At 45.0% G+C, this 21,490-nt stretch overlaps 1 protein-coding gene across 1 annotated transcript in view; it reads left to right on the forward strand.

The window, feature by feature from the left end:
* Nucleotides 1–21,490, forward strand: part of LOC144680096 (disintegrin and metalloproteinase domain-containing protein 12-like) — a 268,407-nt gene that overhangs the window by 63,127 nt on the left and 183,790 nt on the right. Inside the window, exon 5 of the mRNA XM_078541258.1 lies at nt 14,031–14,109. Coding sequence (XP_078397384.1) covers nt 14,031–14,109 — 79 coding nt within the window. The remainder of the gene's footprint in view (nt 1–14,030; nt 14,110–21,490) is intronic.

Consider the following 21,490-nt stretch of genomic DNA (forward strand, 5'->3'; position numbering starts at 1 on the left):
AATTCAAAAGCAAAGGACTGAGGATGCTGGAAATCTGAAATAAAAACAGAAAATGTTGGAAATCCTCAACAGGTCTGGCATCATCTGTGGAAAAAAAACAGAGTTAACATTTCAGGTCGATGAGCTTTCAGTTGTAATGAACATTCATCAGGCTTACAAATTAACTCTGCTTTTCTCTCCACAATCACTGCTTGACTAACTGATTATTTTCTACAGATTTGCTGTGCACAGTCTCTGTATCTTCCTATTCATACATCTAAGAACCAAAGCCCCAGGCCAATCTGCTCGTGGCTCAGGTAGTAATGCAGAAGATAAAAGCAAAAAAACTGCGGATGCTGGAAATCCAAAACAAAAATAAAAATACCCGGAAAAACTCAGCAGGTCTGGCAGCATCGGCGGAGAGGAACAGTTAACGCTTCGAGTCCGTATGACTCTTCAACAGAACTCACTCTGTTCAAGAGTCATGCGGACTCGAAGCGTTGACTGTGTTCCTCTCCGCCGATGCTGCCAGACCTGCTGAGTTTTTCCAGGTATTTTTATTTTTGTTTTAGTAATGCAGAATCTTTGTGGTTCTGCTGTTCAATTTAGCCCCTCATACCTGCTTAGACAACACAGCCTTTTGTACTCATGCTCTTGGCTGCAGAGAACAGCATCTTTTTCCCTGACATTTTTTTTATTCATTCGCAGGATGTGGGCATCTCTGACTAGACCAGCATTTATTGCCCATCCCTAATTGCCCTTGAGAAGGTGGTGGTGAGCCACCTTTTTGAACCACTGCAGTCCATGTGGTGCCGGTCCATCCACAGCGCTGTCAGGGAGGGAAACCTTTCAATTCAACTGAGTTTGATGGTCATTTCAGAGTCAACCACATTGCTGTGGGTCTGGAGTCACATGTAGGCCAGCAGATCTTAGTGAACCAGATGGATTTTTACCAAAATTAGACTAGATTCTAATTCCAGATTTATTAATTGAATTTAAATTCCACAGTTGCCAGGGTGAGATTTGAACCCAGGTCCCCAGAGCAATAGCCTGGGCCTCTAGATTGCTAGTCCAGTGACATTACCATTCTGCCACCAATTTCTGTCCCCTACTGCAACTAAATTCCTTTTTAACACCTCCACCATGGTGCTGTGGTCAGTTTGCTCATCCACCCAGCAGTCCCTGATCCTGACCATAAAAACTGCAACAACATCAAACCTGTTGGACGACTGCAAGGGCTGGGGCTGTTCCAGTGCTACCTTACCTGCCTCACTCACAGTCACAGCCTTCAGGCCCTGACCACTGACCTACTCTGAAGTACCTAGCCTAAGGCGCGTGACCAACTCCTGAAACCAAATGTCCAGGCAACTTTCACCTTTGCTGATGTATCACAATGTCTGAGGCTCAGACTCTAGCTCACCAAGCCTGAACTGAAGCTCCTCAGGCTGCAGACGCTTACTGTAGATGTGCTGCTGTCTATATCGCTCCACCCTTCCCTGTGAAGCCACATGTCTAGGCCCCCCCACAGTCTGTAACAATCCTCCTCACTCTTCACTTTCCTGAGTTTTGTGTCAGCTGCAAACTTTGAAGATATATCCTGTGTATGTATGTTCATGTTATTAATACATGTCAAAAAGAGCAGCGGTCTCAATATCAACCTTTGGGGAATACCACTGTAAACCGCTTGAGCCTGGAAAGCAATCATTCACCACCAGTGCCAGTGGCAGTGAAGGTAACCACCGCTCACCATTTTTATGCCTTTCTGGAGTTCAGCTGGAGACCTGGATGGGAATAGCTCACTCAGCAGCACACTGCTGCATTAAGGCTGTTACTAAAGGCTTGTTTGATTGTGTGGTGAATTTCCCTGGAGATTTGGTGTCTCAGAGGCAGAGAGGCCTGGCCTTTTCCCACTTAACAGGCTTCCCTCAGGTGCAGGGTGTTATCGATGACACCCATCTTCCCATAAAGGCTCCAACTCAACACATGGGCACCTTTGTCAACTGGAAGTCCTTCCACTCACTCAATGTCCAAGTGTTTATGTGACCTCCACAAGGTCCCCCTTCATGTTTGTGCAGGGTTCCCTGGGACACCTTCATACTCCGGAGCTCCCAACTCCCTGAGTTATTTCAGCCACCATTGCAGATCCATGGTTGGCTTCCAGGAGACAAGGGCTACCCTTTGTGGACTTGGATAATGACCCTTTTCGGAGCCCAGAAACTGAGGCAGAGTGCAACTACAACAGCCACCATGTCATCACCAGGAGTATCATCGAGCAGGCCGTTGGCATTTTAAAAATGTGCTTCAGGTGCCTCGATCATTCAGGTGGAGCTCTGCAGTATGCCCCAGTAAGGGTATCAGGGATAGTAACGGTGTGCTATACACTGCACAACTAATTACAATGTGAAAAGTGTGACCATGCTGAACTGATTAGTGCTCTGGGCGAGACAGCGCCCTTCCCTTCACCCACTCCTACAAAGTGCCCCCTGTGTTTCCTTGGAGAAGGTGTTCCTTTGAGGGAGGCTGCTCACTTCTCTGTCTAAAGGGCACTGAGGAGCGTGGTGGCCGACATCATCGTGCAGGCAGCCACTGGCGACCTCCTTCAGGTTGTGGCCTCTGCATCTCCACATGGGCAGCCGTGGTCACATATGCAGCATGTGAGGATACTGCCAGAGGGACTGGGGAGGTGGAGGAAGATGATAATGTTGAGGAGCTCTCGATACCTTCACTCTCCTCAGTGACGAGCCCAGCCCTGGGTTGGTATCCACTCTGAGCGCTGCTGCATGTACCTCTCCGTGAGATTGGCCAATCCCTCATGGTGGCTGAGACTCTGGGACGCTGTGGAGCTTGTGACAATGATGGACTCCCCTATTTGCAGCCCAGAGCTTCCATTGCCACAGGAAATGGCTCAGCTGCTAATTATTAGGTTGCTGATAAGGACAATCTTATAGCACATAAAAATCTTTCATGTTGCCAATATGGTCAGTACCTCAGGGAAAAATATATATACTGCTTGGCCTTGCTTACCTCGTTAGTTGTAAACATCCTATCATCCCCTTGAAACCCAAACAACACCTTCACTTATCTCAAAATGCAAATTCCCTTCACCCCCTACATGCTGACCTCACCCTTGTTTATTGATTAGCATTTCAAATGCCTTTTACTCCTAACTTCTTTTGATAATTTCAAGCGTGCAGTCTGTATGACTCTAATTCAATTGAACCACACCAGCAGAACCATCTACACTCACACCCATAAACCCACCTTACAATAAACAACAATAATATCATGAAAACATATGTTAGTTTCATGACACCTCCATCCTTATGGAAAAATGAACCGTCATAATTTTAAAAGATGGCTTCATTCTCTCAACCCTGACAGCCCCAATACCGACATCACTTGCATCTGACACTCTCATGTCCTTCGAAACCTCTTGTTCTTTTTCACTGATTCAGTCAGCTACACTGCTAGAATTTGGTACAAACTTTCAGGAAAATCCACTCATACCCAGAAATCTCAAAACTTCTCGTTTTGTTGTAGGCATGAGGAAATTCATGATGGCTTTGACTTTAACATCGCTTGGAGCCACCTTACCATGTACAATGGAGTGGCCTAGATATGTAACTTGTGCTTTTGCAAACTCACCCCTGGCCAAATTCACCACCAAATTAGCTTCTTGCAGTCGATCAACCAGTTCTTTCAGTTGTTGTAAATGCTCCTCCCACGTTTAACTGAAAACTATCAAGTCGTCAACATAAACAGCACAATTGCTCAGCCCTGCAATTACTTTGTTTGTCAGTCTTTGAAATGTTGCTGGTGCAATTTTTAAACCAAATGGCATGACTTTAAACTGATATAGTCCATCTGGCATTACAAAAGCCCATATTCCCTTTGCTCTCTCTGATAACTGTACTTGCCAATATCCTCTCAGCAAGTCAATCTTTGTGATAAACTTTGATTATCCCACTTTCTCAATGCAAACTTCCAACCGTGGAATAGGATATGAATCCACTTTTGTCACTGCATTTACTATTCGATAATCCACACACAGTCTTTGTGTTCCATTTTGGATTTGGTACCATCACAATAGGTGAACTCCAGTCAATGCAACTAGACTCAATTCTGTCATTTTGAAGCATGAATTCGATTTCTCTCTGCACTTGTGATAATTTTGCTGGGTTTATTCTATAAAGATGTTGCCTTATCGAAACTGAATCACCCACATTTACATCATGTGTAGCTAAATTTGTCCTCTCCAGCTTATTCCCACACATAGATTTATGTGACTGCAAATAGCTTCTCCAAATCACTTTGACACTTCTCTGGAAGGAAACTCAATATTACATTTACATTTTTAAGTACCCCTTCATTATCCCATTTGATCAGAGGAAAATCAATTTCAGAAACTTTCATTTCTACCTTTTTCTCCTTATGTACCCCCACTAATATCTCCTTTTGGTCACCTTCCCTGTCAAAGTACTTTTTAAGCATGTTTACATGACACATCCTCTGCTTCTTTCTTCTATCTGGAGTATTTATTAAATAATTTACTTCACTCAATTTCTTTTCAATACTGTAAGGCCCACTAAACCTTGCCTTTAACGGTTCATCCAATACTGATAATAAAACTAACCATAGCAACAAAACTTCGAACCGTGGCTCTCTTATCTGCTTTCACTTTCATCACTTGCTGTGATATATTTAAATGTTCCCTAGCTAACTCAGCTGCTCTGTTCAATCTTTCCCTGAAGTTTGTCGCATTATCCAGGAGAGTAGTTTCTGAATTTTTGACCCATCAATTTCTCATGAACCAACTTCAGTGGCCCCCTTACCTCATGACCATTGACTAATTCAAAATGACTAAATCCTGTTGATTCATTTGGAGCATCCCTAATAGCAAATAACAAGAATGGAATTTCCCTATTCCAATCCTGTGTCTTGACTATATACTTGTTATTCATTCATGGGATGTGGCTAGGCCAGCATTAATTGCCCTCGTTCAGAGGGCATTTAAGAGTCAACCACATTGCTGTCTGGGTCTGGAGTCACATGTAGGCCAGACCAGGTAAGGACGGCAGATTTCCTTCCCTAAAGGACATCAGTGAACCAGATGGGTTTTTACAACAATTGACAATGGTTTTGTGGTTATCATTGGACTTTTAATTCCAGATTTTTATTGAATTGAAATTCTACCAGCTGCCATTGAACCCAGGTCCCTAGAGAATTACCCTGGGTCTCTGGATTATTAGTCCAGCAACAATACCACTACGCCATCGTCTCTCCTTAACATATGTCCTCATCATGATTTTTAAAGTTTGATGCCACCTTTGTAAAGCCCCTTGTGATTCAGGATGATAAGCTGTTGACTCAAACTGTTTTATTCTCAAACTGTTCATTACTTCCTTAAACAGCTGTGACATGAAATTTGAACCCTAATCTGATTGTATTTCTTTAGGTAAACCATCTCTGGTAAAGAATTTAGTCAACCCTTCCACAATTCTCTTTGCTGTAATATTTCGCAAAGGTGTTGCTTCAGGAAACCTGGTAGACACATCTATTATTGTCAGCAAGTACTGATTTCCACTTTTAGTCTTAGGGAGGGGTCCTACACAATCAATCATGACCCTGGTAAAAGGTTCCTCAAATGTTTGAATTGGAATTAAAGATGCTGGCTTAATCACTGCTTGTGGTTTCTCTATCACCTGACATGTGTGACATGTTCTATAGAATTTGACTACATCTCTATGCAATCCAGGCCAAGAGAAATGTTTTTGTATTTTTGCCCGTGTCTTCCAAATTCCTAAATCTCTCCCTGTTGGAATTTCTTGAGCTACTCTCTGAAACTCATTTCAGTATTCAGATGGTATAACAATCTGATGCACTTCCATCCATTTCTCATCTGCTGAAACTTCCTCATTAACACATTACCCTTAAGGTAATAACATTCTGGAATACATTCTGCCTCTGTGTCTGAGTAAACTGTCTGATATAACTGCTTTATTCGTGGATCCTTCTGCTGTAACTTTACCAATCTCCTTGAACGAAACACTTCAGCTTGATTCCCTTCCATTCTCTCTCCCTGAATGATCTTATCAAAGATAGTATCCGCTAATTGAATATCAGCATTGTTTCCCTGCCTTTTAAATTCCTCCTCCTCCTCCTGTTTCTGCAACACCTCTTTTGAATGCAACAGGCTGCTCAACTACAGTAGGCATCACCCACATCTGTGACCCAGCTATATCATTACCTAAAATAAATTGAACCCCTGAAATGGGCAGTTTTTCCACTACTCCAACATTCACCTCACCTGTTTTCCACTTACTCCTTAAATTTGCCTTCCACAATGGAATATGTTCAGCATCTCCAAGAACCCCACTTATTATAGCTTTTTCCTGCAATACTCCCTCTGAACAACAGATATCACTATCCCATAACATTAAGGATTGACTAGCCCCTGTGTCTCTTAAACGTTTAATATCTTTACTTGCTCCACCCTGTACACAAGGAAAGACTTCCCCTTCACATACAAAACCTTTAAACATTTCTGCAACTTGCCCCTCAGAATTCTGTTGGGTAAATTGTGAACACATTCCCACTTCTTTACCTATCACCGATTCTTCCTGCTTTACCTGTACACAAACAATTGTTTTTTTCCTGTGCCTGGACCTCAGAACCCCCATACTCTTATTGACAGAACTTTTCTGCATTACAATAATGGCAACAGATTTTCCCTGTAATTTCCAACACATTGACTTTGTCTGCCCAACCTTATTACAATGAAAATACCTCAATGTCGAGTGTCACTTCTACCCTCAGCACCTTCCTTTTTAGTCCGAGTTAAAACTTGCTGGGAATTTCCAACTGCTCCTTCTCTTCCCTGACTACCCACCTTCCTATCACCTTCCCACTTTCCATCCTTCTCTGATTTAAAAGGGTGATGATAAAAGGTTTAGATCCATTAACTAACTCATAATTCACAGCTCTCTCTGCTGCTTGTCTTACTGTTTTAACCCTGTGTTCCTCTACATGAGTTCTCACTACCAAAGGAATTGAATCTTTAAATTATTCCCAAAGAAACACTTCTCGAAGAGCTGCATAGGTTGTCTCTGTCTTTAATGCCCATATCTGGTCAAAATTACTTTGTTTTACTCTCTCAAACTCAATATAAGTTTGCCCAGGCTGTTTCCTTACATTCCTAACTGTCTGCCTGTATGCCTCAGGAAACAACTCATGTGCATTCAAAACAGTACTTTTTACTGCATCATAATCCATCAACACTTCTTCTGACAGTGAAGCATAAATCTCATGAGCCACTAACATAGACTTTAAAAGCAATATCCAGTTGTCTTGTGGCTATTTCATCTGTTTAGCTATCTTCTCAAATGAAATAAAGGATGTCTCTACCTCCCTGTCCTCAAACTTTGGAAGAGTTTGTATGAATTTAAACATCCCCTCGATGGGCTTTGGATTGGAAGTGATCATTTTATCCTCAAAACCTCCCCCAGCCTCTGAGATCTCTTTTTTAACTTTCAGCTTTTTAAGCTCTCCTTCTCCTTCTCTCTTTCCTCCCTTGTTCATTTCTTCAGTTCCGCTTTGCTTTCCTGTTTTCTTTCTCTCTCCTGCTTTTCTACCTGCTCCCTTTGAAATGCCCTTTCCCTTTCTTTTGTTTCCAATTCCCGTTTTTTTCAGTTCTTTTCCTCGTTCATGTTCAAGCTTCTTCATTTGTAACTGGAGTCTCACTACGCCCAGCTATGACACACCAGTTTCAGGTACCCCTTCCAATTACAAATGCTGTGCTATTACTTTAATTATATCTGCTTTCTTTGGCCCTACAGTTAATCTCAATTGTAGTTTACCTGCCAATTCTGTGAACTTACCCTCAGATAATTTTTGTAACCCAACCAGATTTATATCTTCTGCTCCCAGAAACATCTTAGCGATGGATGAAGCCCTTTTTGCAGTCTCACCTCTTTAAAACCCCTCACAGTTTTAGGTATGCCTGGTGCTGTTCCTGGCATGCCCTGCTGCTCTCTTCGTTAAACCAGGGTTGATCCCCTGGCTTGATGGTGATGGTAGAGTGGGGGATACGCCGGGCCATGAGGCTACAGATTGTGCTTGAGTACAAGTCCTGAGTTCAATGTACTTCTCGTACTCACAGCCTTAAGATTCATCAACTGCAAGCCAATCAAGGGATTTCAAAAATCCCACAAAGAGCCCCCAGTTTTGTTATAGCGTGGCAGGTGATGTGTGCCAGGTGCACTGGCTCCACAAGGGAAATTTCACCACGCTATCAATGGTTTTATAATTCTTACAAAAGATGTGTGCACTGAATTCGGAAGTAATGAGTCCAATAACACCTTTAGAGATTTGAAAAACTAAATTAAAACATTTACTAACAAAAGAAAAGATTTCAAGCATACACATAAGATTATAGTTGCTTAACACTATAACAAATCTGAAAATCCCTAATTAACTTGACTCCCAACTTCACACCCTCTTGAAGGCAACAGTCCAAAATAGATTTTAAATTTAGACAGGCAATCCAGCAAGGTTACCACAGCACCCACACAACAGTGGAATTCCAAAGGCTTTTTAACTCAACTTTACACGGCAGACTTCTGCGGAAGTGGCTCGAGGCCTCCTCCAAGTCTGTCACACGGTGTACCTTTCAGGATGTTACACAGCCACATCCCCACATAGTCTTCCAGCTCTCTTTATATATGTTTTCTCTCTCTTTAATCTGTAAATTCCATTGTTCCCTGTTTATTCATTAGCATTTTAAATGTATTTTACCCTAACTTCCTTTGATAATTTCAAGCTAGCAATTAATCTGACTCTAATTCAATTAAATCTCACAGACAGGACCATCTACACTCTCACACATAAACCTACCACAATAATATAATGAAAAAATATGTTACTTTCATGACACACACCTGGGCAATTTTCCACATAGCCGGGTAGATGTCAGTGTTATAGCTGTACTGGAACAGCTTGGCTAAGGGCACGGCAAGTTCTGGAGCACAAGTCTTCAGTACTATTGTCGGAATATTGTTAGGACCCATGGCCTTTGCAGTATCCAGTGCCTTCAGCATTTTCTTGATATCACGTGGAGTGAATTGAATTGTCTGAAGACCGGCATCTGTGATGCTGGGGACATCCAGAGGAGGCCAAGATGGATCATCCACTCGGCACTTCTGGCTGAAGTTTCTTACAAATGGTGCAGCCTTATCTTTTCGCTGATGTGCTGGGCTCCCCCATTATTGAGGATGGGGATATTTGTGGAGCCTCCTCCTCCAGTGAGTTGTTTAATTGTCCACCACCATTCACCACTGGGTGTGGCAGGACTGCAGAGATCTGATCTATTGGTTGTGGGATCGCTTAATTCTGTCTATCACTTGCTGCTTATGCTGTTTGGCACACAAGTAGTCCTGTGTTATAACTTCACCAGGTTGACATCTCACTTTTAGGAATGCCTGGTGCTGCTCCTGGCATGCCCTCCTGCACTCTTCATTGAACCAGGGTTGATCCTCTGGCTTGATGGTAATGGTAGAGTAGACCATAAGACATAGGAGCAGAAATTAGGCCATTCGGCCCATCGAATCTGCTCCACTATTCAATCATGGCTGATAAGTTTCTCAACCCCATTCTCTCGCTTTCTCCCCATAACCTTTGACCCCATTACCAATCAAGAACCTATCTATCTCCAGCTTAAATACAGTCAAAGACCTGGCCTCCACAGCCTTCTGTGGCAATGAATTCCATAGATTCACCACTCTCTGGCTAAAGAAGTTTCTCCTCATCTCTGTTCTAAAAGGTCTTCCCTTTACTCTGAGGCTGTGCCCTCGGGTCCTAGTCTCTCCTACTAATGGAAACATCTTCCCCACGTCCACTCTATCCAGGCCTTTTAGTATTCTGTAAGTTTCAATCAGATCCCCCCTCATCCTTCTAAACTCCATCGAGTATAGACCCAGAGTCCTCAAACGTTCCTCATATGTTAAGCCTTTCATTCCAGGGATCGTTCTCGTGAACCTCCTCTGGACCCTCTCCAGGGCCAGAACATCCTTCCAGAGATACGGGGCCCAAAATTGCTCACAATATTCTAAATGTGGTCTGACCAGAGCCTTATAAAGCCTCAGCAGCACATCCCTGCTTTTATATTCTAGTCCTCTCGAAATAAATGCCATCATTGCATTTGCCTTCCTAACTACCGACTCAACCTGCAAGTTAACCTTAAGAGAATCCTGGACTAGGACTCACTAGTCCCTTTCCATTCCAGGTTTCTGAATTCTCTCCCCATTTAGAAAATAGTCAATGCCTCTATTCTTCCTACCAAAGTGCATGACCTCACACTTCCCCACGTTGTATTCCATCTGCCACTTCTTTGCCCATTCTCCTAACCTGTCCAAATCCTTCTGCAACCTCCCCGCCTCCTCAATACTACCTGCCCCTCCACCTATCTTTGTATCATCTGTAAACTTAGCCAGGATGCCCTCAGTTCCTTCATCTAGATCATTAATGTATAAAGTGAAAAGTTGTGGTCCCAACACTGACCCCTACGGAACTCCACTAGTCACCGGCCACCATCCTGAGAAGGACTCCCTTATCCCCACTCTCTGCCTCCTGCCAGACAGCCAATCTTCTATCCATGCTAGTACCTTGCCTCTAACACCATGGGCTCTTATCTTACTGAGCAGCCTCCTGTGCAGCACCTTGTCAAAGGCCTTCTGGAAGTCCAAGTAGATAACATCAATTGGCCCTCCTTTGTCTAACCTACTCGTTACCTCCTCAAAGAATTCTAACAGATTTGTCAGGCATGACCTCCCCTTGATGAAACCATGCTGACTTTGCCCTATTTTACCATGCACTTCCAAGTATTCTGAAATCTCATCCTCAATAATGGACTCTAAAATCTTACCAACGACCGAGGTCAGGCTAATCGACCTGTAATATCCTGTCTTTTGCCTCACTCCCTTCTTAAACAGGGGGGTTACATTAGCGATTTTCCAGTCCTCTGGGACCCTCCCTGACTCCAGTGATTCCTGAAGGATCACCACTAATGCCTCCACTATCTCTTCAGCTATCTCCTTCAGAACTCTGGGGTGTAATCCATCTGGTCCAGGTGATTTATCCACCTTCAGACCTTTCAGTTTTCCTAGCACCTTCTCCTTGGTAATGGCCACCATACTCACCTCTGCCCCCCGGCTCTCTTGAACTTTGGGGATGTTACTCGTGTCTTCCACCGTGAAGGCTAACGCAAACTACCTATTCAGTTCCTCCGCCATTTCTTTGTTCCCCACTACTACTTCTCCAGCGTCATTTTGCAGCGGCCCAATGTCCACTTTTGCCTCTCTCTTACCCTTTATATATCTAAAAAACTCTTGCAATCTTCTTTTATATTACTGGCTAGTTTACCCTCATATTTAACCTTCTCACTCCTTATTTCTTTTTTAGTTGTCCTCTGTTGGTCTTTGTAGGCTTCCCAATCCCCTGGTTTCCCACTGCTCTTCGCCACATTGTATGCTTTCTCTTTAGCTTTTATGCTGTCCCTGACTTCCCTTGGGGGATATGCCGGGCCATGAGGTTACAGACTGTGTTCGAGTACAATTCTGCTGCTGCTGATGGCCCACAGCGCCTCATGGATGCTCAGTCTTGAGTTTCTGGATATATTGGGAATCTATCCCATTTAGCACGGTGGTAGTCATTGGTGACAGTCCCTCGGAATTGAGGATGACTTACGTCAGACTTGGTGAGGCTCCAGATGACTGAGGAACCCAATCCTGGATCCACATGTCCTTCTGAAGTGGGGGGGCGCGGTGTTGCGCAGGGGAGTGGAAACTGCAGCCCCGGATTGGCTTCCTTCTCCTTCCTCTGCTGCCACCGCTCTGCCTCATGGCCAAGTCGCTGAGCCTTGAGGTGGCTTTGCTCTTTGATGAACCAGGTGGTCCCACACTGAGCGATCGGCAGCATTGTCCTCCCAGTCAGTGGTGTTAATGCCTCCCTGCTTTAGGGCAACCTTGAGCGCATCCTTACACCTTTTGCTTTGGCCATGTTTTGAGCGTTGGCCGGGGAGAGCCGTGAGATGAGAACCTGCCGAGGGAGGCGGTTTTCGGGCGTCCGGACACAATGGCCTGTCTGTCGGAGTTGGTTCTGCAGGAGCAGAGCTTCAATGCCGGTAGACACAGCTTGATGAGGACGCTTGTGTTAGTCCAGTGGTCCTCACATTTGATCCCCAGGATTTGACGCAAGTTCTGCTGATGGAAGCTCTCCAGGATCTTAGTGTGGCGTCGGTAGATAATCCATGTTTCGCTTCAGTAGAGGAGGGTGGTCAACACATCGGCCTTAAAACCAGAACCTTTATTGACTCGTAAAGGTCCCTGTTGTCAAAGACACATTGGTGCAGATTGAAGGAGGCAGCCCTGGCAATTGACTCATTGTTGGATTTGCACATTGATGCTTGTCCCTGAGGAGAGGTGGTTGCTGAGGTAAGGGAAGTGCTGTCCTATCTACATGGATGTTGTGGGCGATGCTCAACTGGCCCGGGGAAGGTTGGTGAAGGACCTTTGTCCTTGGTGATGTTTAAGGACAAGCCAAGCATCATGTACGAGGTGTTGAAGAGGTCAAGCGTCCTTTGCCTGTCCTGTCCGGAGTGAGCCATCACGCAGCGGTCACCCGCAAACTGAAGGGTGTGGATTTCCATGGTGGGGAGATTTGTCTTTGCCTGGGAGTGACCAAGGTTGAAGAGCTTCCTGCCCAGACGATACTGAACGCTGACACCAGGTGGGAGGTGGACAATGACGGTCAGGTAAATGGTGAACAAGCTGGGGGCGATCACACAAAACTGTTTGACCCCGGTCCGTATGTGGAAGGTGTCAGTTTCAGACCCTGCACTCAGGATGGTGGCGGCCAGCTTGTCATGCAGGAGTCTCAGGACAGTGACACTGGGCAACCAAAGCGTTGGAGGGCAACACACAGAGCAAAGCTGACGTTTCGAGTCCTCATGACCCTTCAACAGAACTGTTAGTGCAGTAAGTTCAGAGAGAGACAAGTTAGAATGGGTGAGAGGAGCAGAGAAATTGAGACGGCTAATGTCACACCGACAGTTCTCAATGAAAAGATCAAGAGAAGGTAAGAATCCAGAGGGAGGGGTCCAGGTGGAAGGAGAATATTGGAGGTGGGTAAAAGGATCCGTTGAACGGGGAGAGGACTCCTGCCCAAAGAAGTGAGCACGGAGACGAAGACGGCGGAAGAAGAGTTCAGCATCGTGCCGAGCCCGGAATTCATTGAGATGAGTTCTGTTGAAGGGTCATGAGGACTCGAAACGTCAAGTGTGCTCTTCTCCGCCGATGCTGCCAGACCTGCTGAGTTTTTCCAGGTATCTCTGTTTTTGTTTTGGATTTCCAGCATCCGCAGTTTTTTGTTTTTATACCAGTGTTTGTTCAGTTAGTCAGTCTCTCTGTATTGTCTCAAGCACCAACTAATGAGTTAATATCAAGGGTGCAGCTCACACTTGCCAGACAAAGCGAACCGGATAACCTAAAACATAAAGTACTCCCAGCTTCAGACAGTTTGTATCCTACACGGACAGACCCGCTCTGCGCTATATCCTGGTTTGACATTCCCAGCTTCAGACAGTGTGTATCCTACACGGACAGATCCGCTCTGCGCTATACCCTGGTTTGACATTCCCAGCTTCAGACAGTGTGTATCCTACACAGACAGACCCGCTCTGGGCTATATTCTGGTTTGACATTCCCAGGTTCAGACAATGTGTATCCTACACGGACAGACCCGCTCTGGGCTATATTCTGGTTTGTCATTCCCAGGTTCAGACAGTTTGTATCTTACATAGACAGGCCAGCTCTGGGCTATATTCTGGTTTGTCATTCCCAGGTTCAGACAGTTTGTATCTTACGTAGACAGGCCAGCTCTGGGCTATATTCTGGTTTGACACTCCCAGGTTCAGACAGTGTGTATTCAGACCAGTGCTGACTGACTCTGCTGTTCACTGTAATTCTGTTGAAACTTGCTCCTTTCTGGTTTTTCTACAGTCTCCTTTTGCCAAGAGGGTTCCAGGTATCGCACTATGATTCAAATGGGACTCTGGTGACAAAGAACGACACTGAACTGGTGAGAAACCTCTTGCAAACAGAGACTGGACTGAAATCCATTGATTTTTAAATGCAATGATTGTGCATATATTTTCATCTTTCATTTTCTCTCCATCCCTCTGGTTCTGTAGAGCCCCACAGCTATCAGGGTCAGTCCTGTACATCTCCCAAGTCACCATCTCCATCTTCAGATATGAGCCGAGGCTCTGAATTTTTAATTATTATTTGTTCATGGGATGTGGGCGTTGCTGGCTAGGCCAGCATTTATTGCCCTCCCTAGTTGCCCTTGTTCAGAGGGCATTTAAGAGTCAACCACATTGCTGTGGGTCTGGAGTCACATGTAGGCCAGACCAGGTAAGGACAGCAGATTTCCTTCTCCAAAGGGCATTTGTGACAACGATTGGTAATGGTTTTGTGGTCATCAGACTATCAATTTGAAATTTTTATTGAATTCAAATTTCACCATCTGCTAGGGTGAGATTCAAACTGGGTCCCCTGAGTCTCTGGAATAACAGTCCAGTGACCATAGCACTACCTCACCACCGCCCCATGCTGTCCATCAATGAGGGCATTGCAACCAAACCTGATCCTATTCTCAACGGCTAAGAATGCACTTATGTTTTAATATTAAAAAAATACTGCAATCCTTTCTGTGAAGGTATTAATAATGAGTTCAAACATGTAGTCAAACACCTAGAAGTTTATTAAAGATGCGACAGGCCAGGAAGATTGTGTAAGATTCAGTTCTGAAAGAATGTCAGTTCCACACTCCTGATCTCTGCCTTTCATCTTCCTGCTTCTTATTACAAGGGAGTTATTAATAAGCTCAGCTGAAAGGCTGACCTCATCTCCTCCATGACCTTCACTCTTAAATCAGGTATTATTAGCTCAGCATTTGAAAAACTCCTAAAGAGTCCACAGTGGGAGTTTGTTAGGACACAGCAGCAAGTGCCTTATCTCTTGTACAAAAAAGAATAGAGATATCAATGTATTTCTGAGCCGATCTGAGATATTAAGCTTTTCCCAATTAGTTGATATGACAGTTACTGCCTGATAGATGTGTTCCCATTTGTCAAGGTACCATTACCTACAGACAGTGCAGGTTTCTGAACTTAAGATTTTAGTGACAGAGCTAAAAGTGAAAGCAGGATTCATAATTCATTGTCATAAAAAGGATTTTAAAAATATTTCTCACTCTTAATATCCAACAAGATTAACAGATTCCAGCAGGAGTCACTGGCTGGCAATCCAGCTGTTTGAATCTTCCCTAACCCAGGATCATTCACCGAGGATGTTCTACTTTAGGTGGTGTTTTTATATTTTGATAGGCACCAAAATTGTGACTGGAAGCACCATGTGTGTTGCTGTGGTACAGTCAGCTGTCTGAGACCTATTCCAAACACGCTGCCTGCTGCGAGTTTGTACACTCCGAGCTCGATGCCTGTTGTGAGTGTGTACACTCCGAGCTCAATGCCTGTTGCAAGTGTGTACACTCCGAGCTCGATGCGTGTTGCGAGTGTGTATACTCCGACCTCGATGCCTGTTGCGAGTGTGTACACTCCGACCTCGATGCCTGCTGCGAGTGTGTACTCTCCGAGCTCAATGCCTGTTGCGAGTGTGTACACTCCGAGCTCAATGCCTGTTGCGAGTGTGTACACTCCGAGCTCAATGCCTGTTGCGAGTGTGTACACTCCGACCTCGATGCCTGTTGCGAGTGTGTACACTCCGACCTCGATGCCTGTTGCGAGTGTGTACACTCCGAGCTCGATGCCTGTTGCGAGTGTGTACACTCCGAGCTTGATGCCTGTTGCGAGTGTGTACACTCCGAGCTCAATGCCCGCTGTGAGTGTGTACACTCCGAGCTCAATGCCCGCTGTGAGTGTGTACACTCCGAGCTCAATGCCCGCTGTGAGTGTGTACACTCCGAGCTCGATGCCTGTTGCGAGTGTGTTCACTCCGAGCTCGATGCCTGTTGCGAGTGTGTACACTCCGAGCTCGATGCCCGCTGCGAGTGTGTACACTCCGAGCTCGATGCCCGCTGTGAGTGTGTACACTCCGAGCTCGATGCCTGTTGCGAGTGTGTACACTCCGAGCTCGATGCCTGTTGCGAGTGTGTACACTCCTAGCTCGATGCCTGTTGCGAGTGTGTTCACTCCGAGCTCGATGCCTGCTGCGAGTGTGTACACTCCGAGCTCGATGCCTGTTGCGAGTGTGTACACTCCTAGCTCGATGCCTGTTGCGAGTGTGTTCACTCCGAGCTCGATGCCTGCTGCGAGTGTGTACACTCCGAGCTCGATGCCTGTTGCGAGTGTGTACACTCCGAGCTCGATGCCTGTTGCGAGTGTGTACATTCCGAGCTCGATGCCTGTTGCGAGCGTGTACACTCCGATCTCGACGCCTGTTGCGAGTGTGTACACTCCGATCTCGATGCCTGTTGCGAGTGTGTACACTCCGAGCTCGATGCCTGTTGCGAGTGTGTACACTCCGAGCTCGATGCCTGTTGCGAGTGTGTACACTCCGATCTCGATGCCTGTTGCGAGTGTGTACACTCCGATCTCGATGCCTGTTGCGAGTGTGTACACTCCGAGCTCGATGCCTGTTGCGAGTGTGTACACTCCGAGCTCGATGCCTGTTGCGAGTGTGTACACTCCGAGCTCGATGCCTGTTGCGAGTGTGTACACTCTGACCTCGATGCCGAACTCAGTTACTGATTTTCTTGTAGCCCTGCATCAAGTTCCTTCCGGCTATGCTGCTGGCATTAACCACGATGGCTGTGTCTGTCTGAAAGTCCTCTCACAGGTAGAGGACGTCTCTCTTCCTCTCCACCCCCTGCATCAGACAGCCTGGAAGCTTGTTTTTTACAATCTTGTGACATTCATGTTCCTCTCCCAAGTCAAACTCACTAATGGAACGTTTTGTTTTAGTTTTGGATTTGCAGCATCCGCAGTTCTTTGCTTTTATCACTGATGGAATGACTGATTCCAGCAGCGGCACCAGACAAAATAAACCTCCTCTTTAAGAGAGACATGCTGGCTTCAGTAACACAGGCTAGCTTTAACTTGTGCTAACTTCTCACAACCTTGCAGATTTTGCTCAGGCATGTCATCACTCAGTGCTGTGCTTAGTGCTGCCTGCACTTAGAAACCATTCAACCGAACCAGTAACACCAACATTCAACTGAACCAGTATCACCAGTTCAGCCTGTATTGGGAGCATTGCTCATCCTGAGGGCCCTGTTCATTTTGGAGCTTTATCCAATTTCACCATCCATGATCACGTGGATACAAACCAAGAGCTTTAGCAGCAACTAACACACTGAGCACCCAAACTAACACACTGAGCACCCAAACTAACACACTGAGCACCCAAACTAACACACTGAGCACCCAAACTAACACACTGAGCACCCAAACTAACACACTGAGCACCCAAACTAACACGCTGAGCACCCAAACTAATACACTGAGCACCCAAACTAACACACTGAGCACCCAAACTAACACACTGAGCACCCAAACTAACACACTGAGCACCCAAACTAACACACTGAGCACCCAAACTAATACACTGAGCACCCAAACTAATACACTGAGCACCCAAACTAATACACTGAGCACCCAAACTAACACACTGAGCACCCAAACTAACACACTGAGCACCCAAACTAATACACTGAGCACCCAAACTAACACACTGAGCACCCAAACTAATACACTGAGCACCCAAACTAATACACTGAGCACCCAAACTAACACACTGAGCACCCAAACTAACACACTGAGCACCCAAACTAATACACTGAGCACCCAAACTAATACACTGAGCACCCAAACTAACCCACTGAGCACCCAAACTAACACACTGAGCACCCAAACTAATACACTGAGCACCCAAACTAACACACTGAGCACCCAAACTAACACACTGAGCACCCAAACTAATACACTGAGCACCCAAACTAACACACTGACCACCCAAACTAATACACTGAGCACCCAAACTAACACACTGACCACCCAAACTAATACACTGAGCACCCAAACTAATACACTGAGCACCCAAACTAATACACTGAGCACCCAAACTAACACACTGAGCACCCAAACTAATACACTGAGCACCCAAACTAATACACTGAGCACCCAAACTAACACACTGAGCACCCAAACTAACACACTGAGCACCCAAACTAACACACTGAGCACCCAAACTAACACACTGAGCACCCAAACTAATACACTGAGCACCCAAACTAATACACTGAGCACCCAAACTAACACACTGAGCACCCAAACTAATACACTGAGCACCCAAACTAACACACTGAGCACCCAAACTAATACACTGAGCACCCAAACTAATACACTGAGCACCCAAACTAACACACTGAGCACCCAAACTAACACACTGAGCACCCAAACTAATACACTGAGCACCCAAACTAATACACTGAGCACCCAAACTAACACACTGAGCACCCAAACTAACACACTGAGCACCCAAACTAACACACTGAGCACCCAAACTAACACACTGAGCACCCAAACTAATACACTGAGCACCCAAACTAACACACTGAGCACCCAAACTAACACACTGAGCACCCAAACTAACACACTGAGCACCCAAACTAACCCACTGAGCACCCAAACTAACACACTGAGCACCCAAACTAATACACTGAGCACCCAAACTAATACACTGAGCACCCAAACTAATACACTGAGCACCCAAACTAATACACTGAGCACCCAAACTAACACACTGAGCACCCAAACTAATACACTGAGCACCCAAACTAACACACTGAGCACCCAAACTAACACACTGAGCACCCAAACTAACACACTGAGCACCCAAACTAATACACTGAGCACCCAAACTAACCCACTGAGCACGCAAACTAATACACTGAGCACCCAAACTAATACACTGACCACCCAAACTAACCCACTGAGCACCCAATCTAACCCACTGAGCACCCAAACTAACACACTGAGCACCCAAACTAATACACTGAGCACCCAAACTAACACACTGAGCACCCAAACTAACACACTGAGCACCCAAACTAACACGCTGAGCACCCAAACTAACACGCTGAGCACCCAAACTAACACACTGAGCACCCAAACTAACACACTGAGCACCCAAACTAACCCACTGAGCACCCAAACTAATACACTCAGCACCCAAACTAACACACTGAGCACCCAAACTAACACACTGAGCACCCAAACTAACACACTGAGCACCCAAACTAATACACTGAGCACCCAAACTAACACACTGAGCACCCAAACTAACACACTGAGCACCCAAACTAACACACTGAGCACCCAAACTAACACACTGAGCACCCAAACTAACACACTGAGCACCCAAACTAACACACTGAGCACCCAAACTAACACACTGAGCACCCAAACTAACACACTGAGCACCCAAACTAACACACTGAGCACACAAACTAAAACACTGAGCACCCAAACTAACACACTGAGCACCCAAACTAACACACTGAGCACCCAAACTAACACACTGAGCACCCAAACTAACACACTGAGCACCCAAACTAATACACTGAGCACCCAAACTAACACACTGAGCACCCAAACTAATACACTGAGCACCCAAACTAATACACTGAGCACCCAAACTAATACACTGAGCACCCAAACTAATACACTGAGCACCCAAACTAATACACTGAGCACCCAAACTAATACACTGAGCACCCAAACTAAACAGCGATGCATTTGGTGGTTTGTTCTACTTCTTACAGGCACACAGTGTTTCTTGCTGTATCTTTATGTATTCTGCCACATGCATCTTAAACAGAAGAGTTTACAGGGAACCCATAGGTACCTTCCTGTCAGCTTCTTGAAGCTATACCATTTAGGAGTAACTGCACAGCTAAGGCTATTAGTGAATCTATTTGCATTATTTATGGTTATCACTTGAACACACTCCTCCCGCTGCCAGTTGTACAGGATCAGAGGATGCTTGCTAGATCAGTATGTTCACTCAATAACAGTGAGGTTCCACTGCATTGAAATATCATGAGTCCCTGTCTCACTCCAGAGTCTTGGGTAATCTAGGATAATGCTTCCATGCAGTTGTGACAGAGTGCTGAACTGTCAGAGATGCTGTTTTTCATATGAGGCATTAAACTGAGTCAGCTCTCTTCCGTGCATGTAAAAGATCCGATGAAGAGCAGACAAGTTCCACCTTGTGCCCTGGTCAATCCCTCAGTGAACAGGTGAAAACCTGATTGGGTGGGATTTAGGGTGTTAAAGTTAAGCAAAGGAAATCAGCAAATTGGCTGAGGTGGATTGGGGAAAATACATTAAAAGGTATAACTGTACAGAGGCAGTAGGCAGTCTTCAAAGAACTATTACATAGTTCACAGAAATTATACATTCCTTTAAGACACAAAAACCTGAAAAGAAAAGTCAGTCAATCGTGGCTGACAAAGGAAGTTAAGGATTGCATGACATTAAAAGAAAAGGATTATAAAGTTGCCATAAGAAGAAGTAAACCTGAGGATTGGGGGGTTTTTAGAATACAGCAAAGGAGGACCAAAAAACTGATAAAGAAAGGGAGAATAGAATATGAATGTAAATTAGCACAAAACATGAAACTGGACTGTAGAAGCTTCTACAGGTATGTAAAAAGGAAGGGTTTGACTCAGACAAATGTGTGTCCATTACAGGCAGGGACAGAATTGATAGTGGGGAATAGAGAAATGGCAGAGAAGCTGAATGATTACTTTGTGTCTGTCTTCACTGAGGGAGATACAGGTAATCTCCCAGAATTAGAGATCCAAGGGACTAGGGAGAATGAGGAGATTAGTATTCGTAAGAAGACTGTATTGGAGAAATTAATGGGACTGAAGGTTGAGAAGTCCCCAGGACCTGATATTCTGCATCCCAGAGAGTTGAAAGAGGTTTCTATAGAGATAGTGGATGCATTCGTGATCATTTTCCAAAATTCTGTAGATTTTGGAATGGTTCCTGAGGATTGGAAGGTAACAAATGTAACCCCGCTATTTAAGAAGGGAGGGAAGAGAAAACAGGGAACTACAAACCTGTTAGTCTTAAATCAGCAGGAGGGAAATGCTAGAATCTATGATAAAGGATGTGATAAATGGATACTTGGATAATCATGATCTGATTGGGCAGAGTTGTGAATGTTTGATGAATCTGCAGGAGTTTTTTGAGGATGTTACTAACAGAATTGATAGAGGGGAGCCAGTTGACATAGTATACTTGGATTTTCACCAAAATAAAAACACATGCGACAGCTCTCTCAACTTTGGTACAAGCCCCCAGATGTTAGTAAGGAGGACTTTGCAGGGTTGCTGTTGTCATTTCCAGTGTCTAGGTCGATGACGGGCG

The sequence above is a fragment of the Cetorhinus maximus genome, chromosome 1 (genome assembly GCF_964194155.1).
Source record: "Cetorhinus maximus chromosome 1, sCetMax3.hap1.1, whole genome shotgun sequence".
NCBI lineage: Eukaryota > Metazoa > Chordata > Chondrichthyes > Lamniformes > Cetorhinidae > Cetorhinus > Cetorhinus maximus.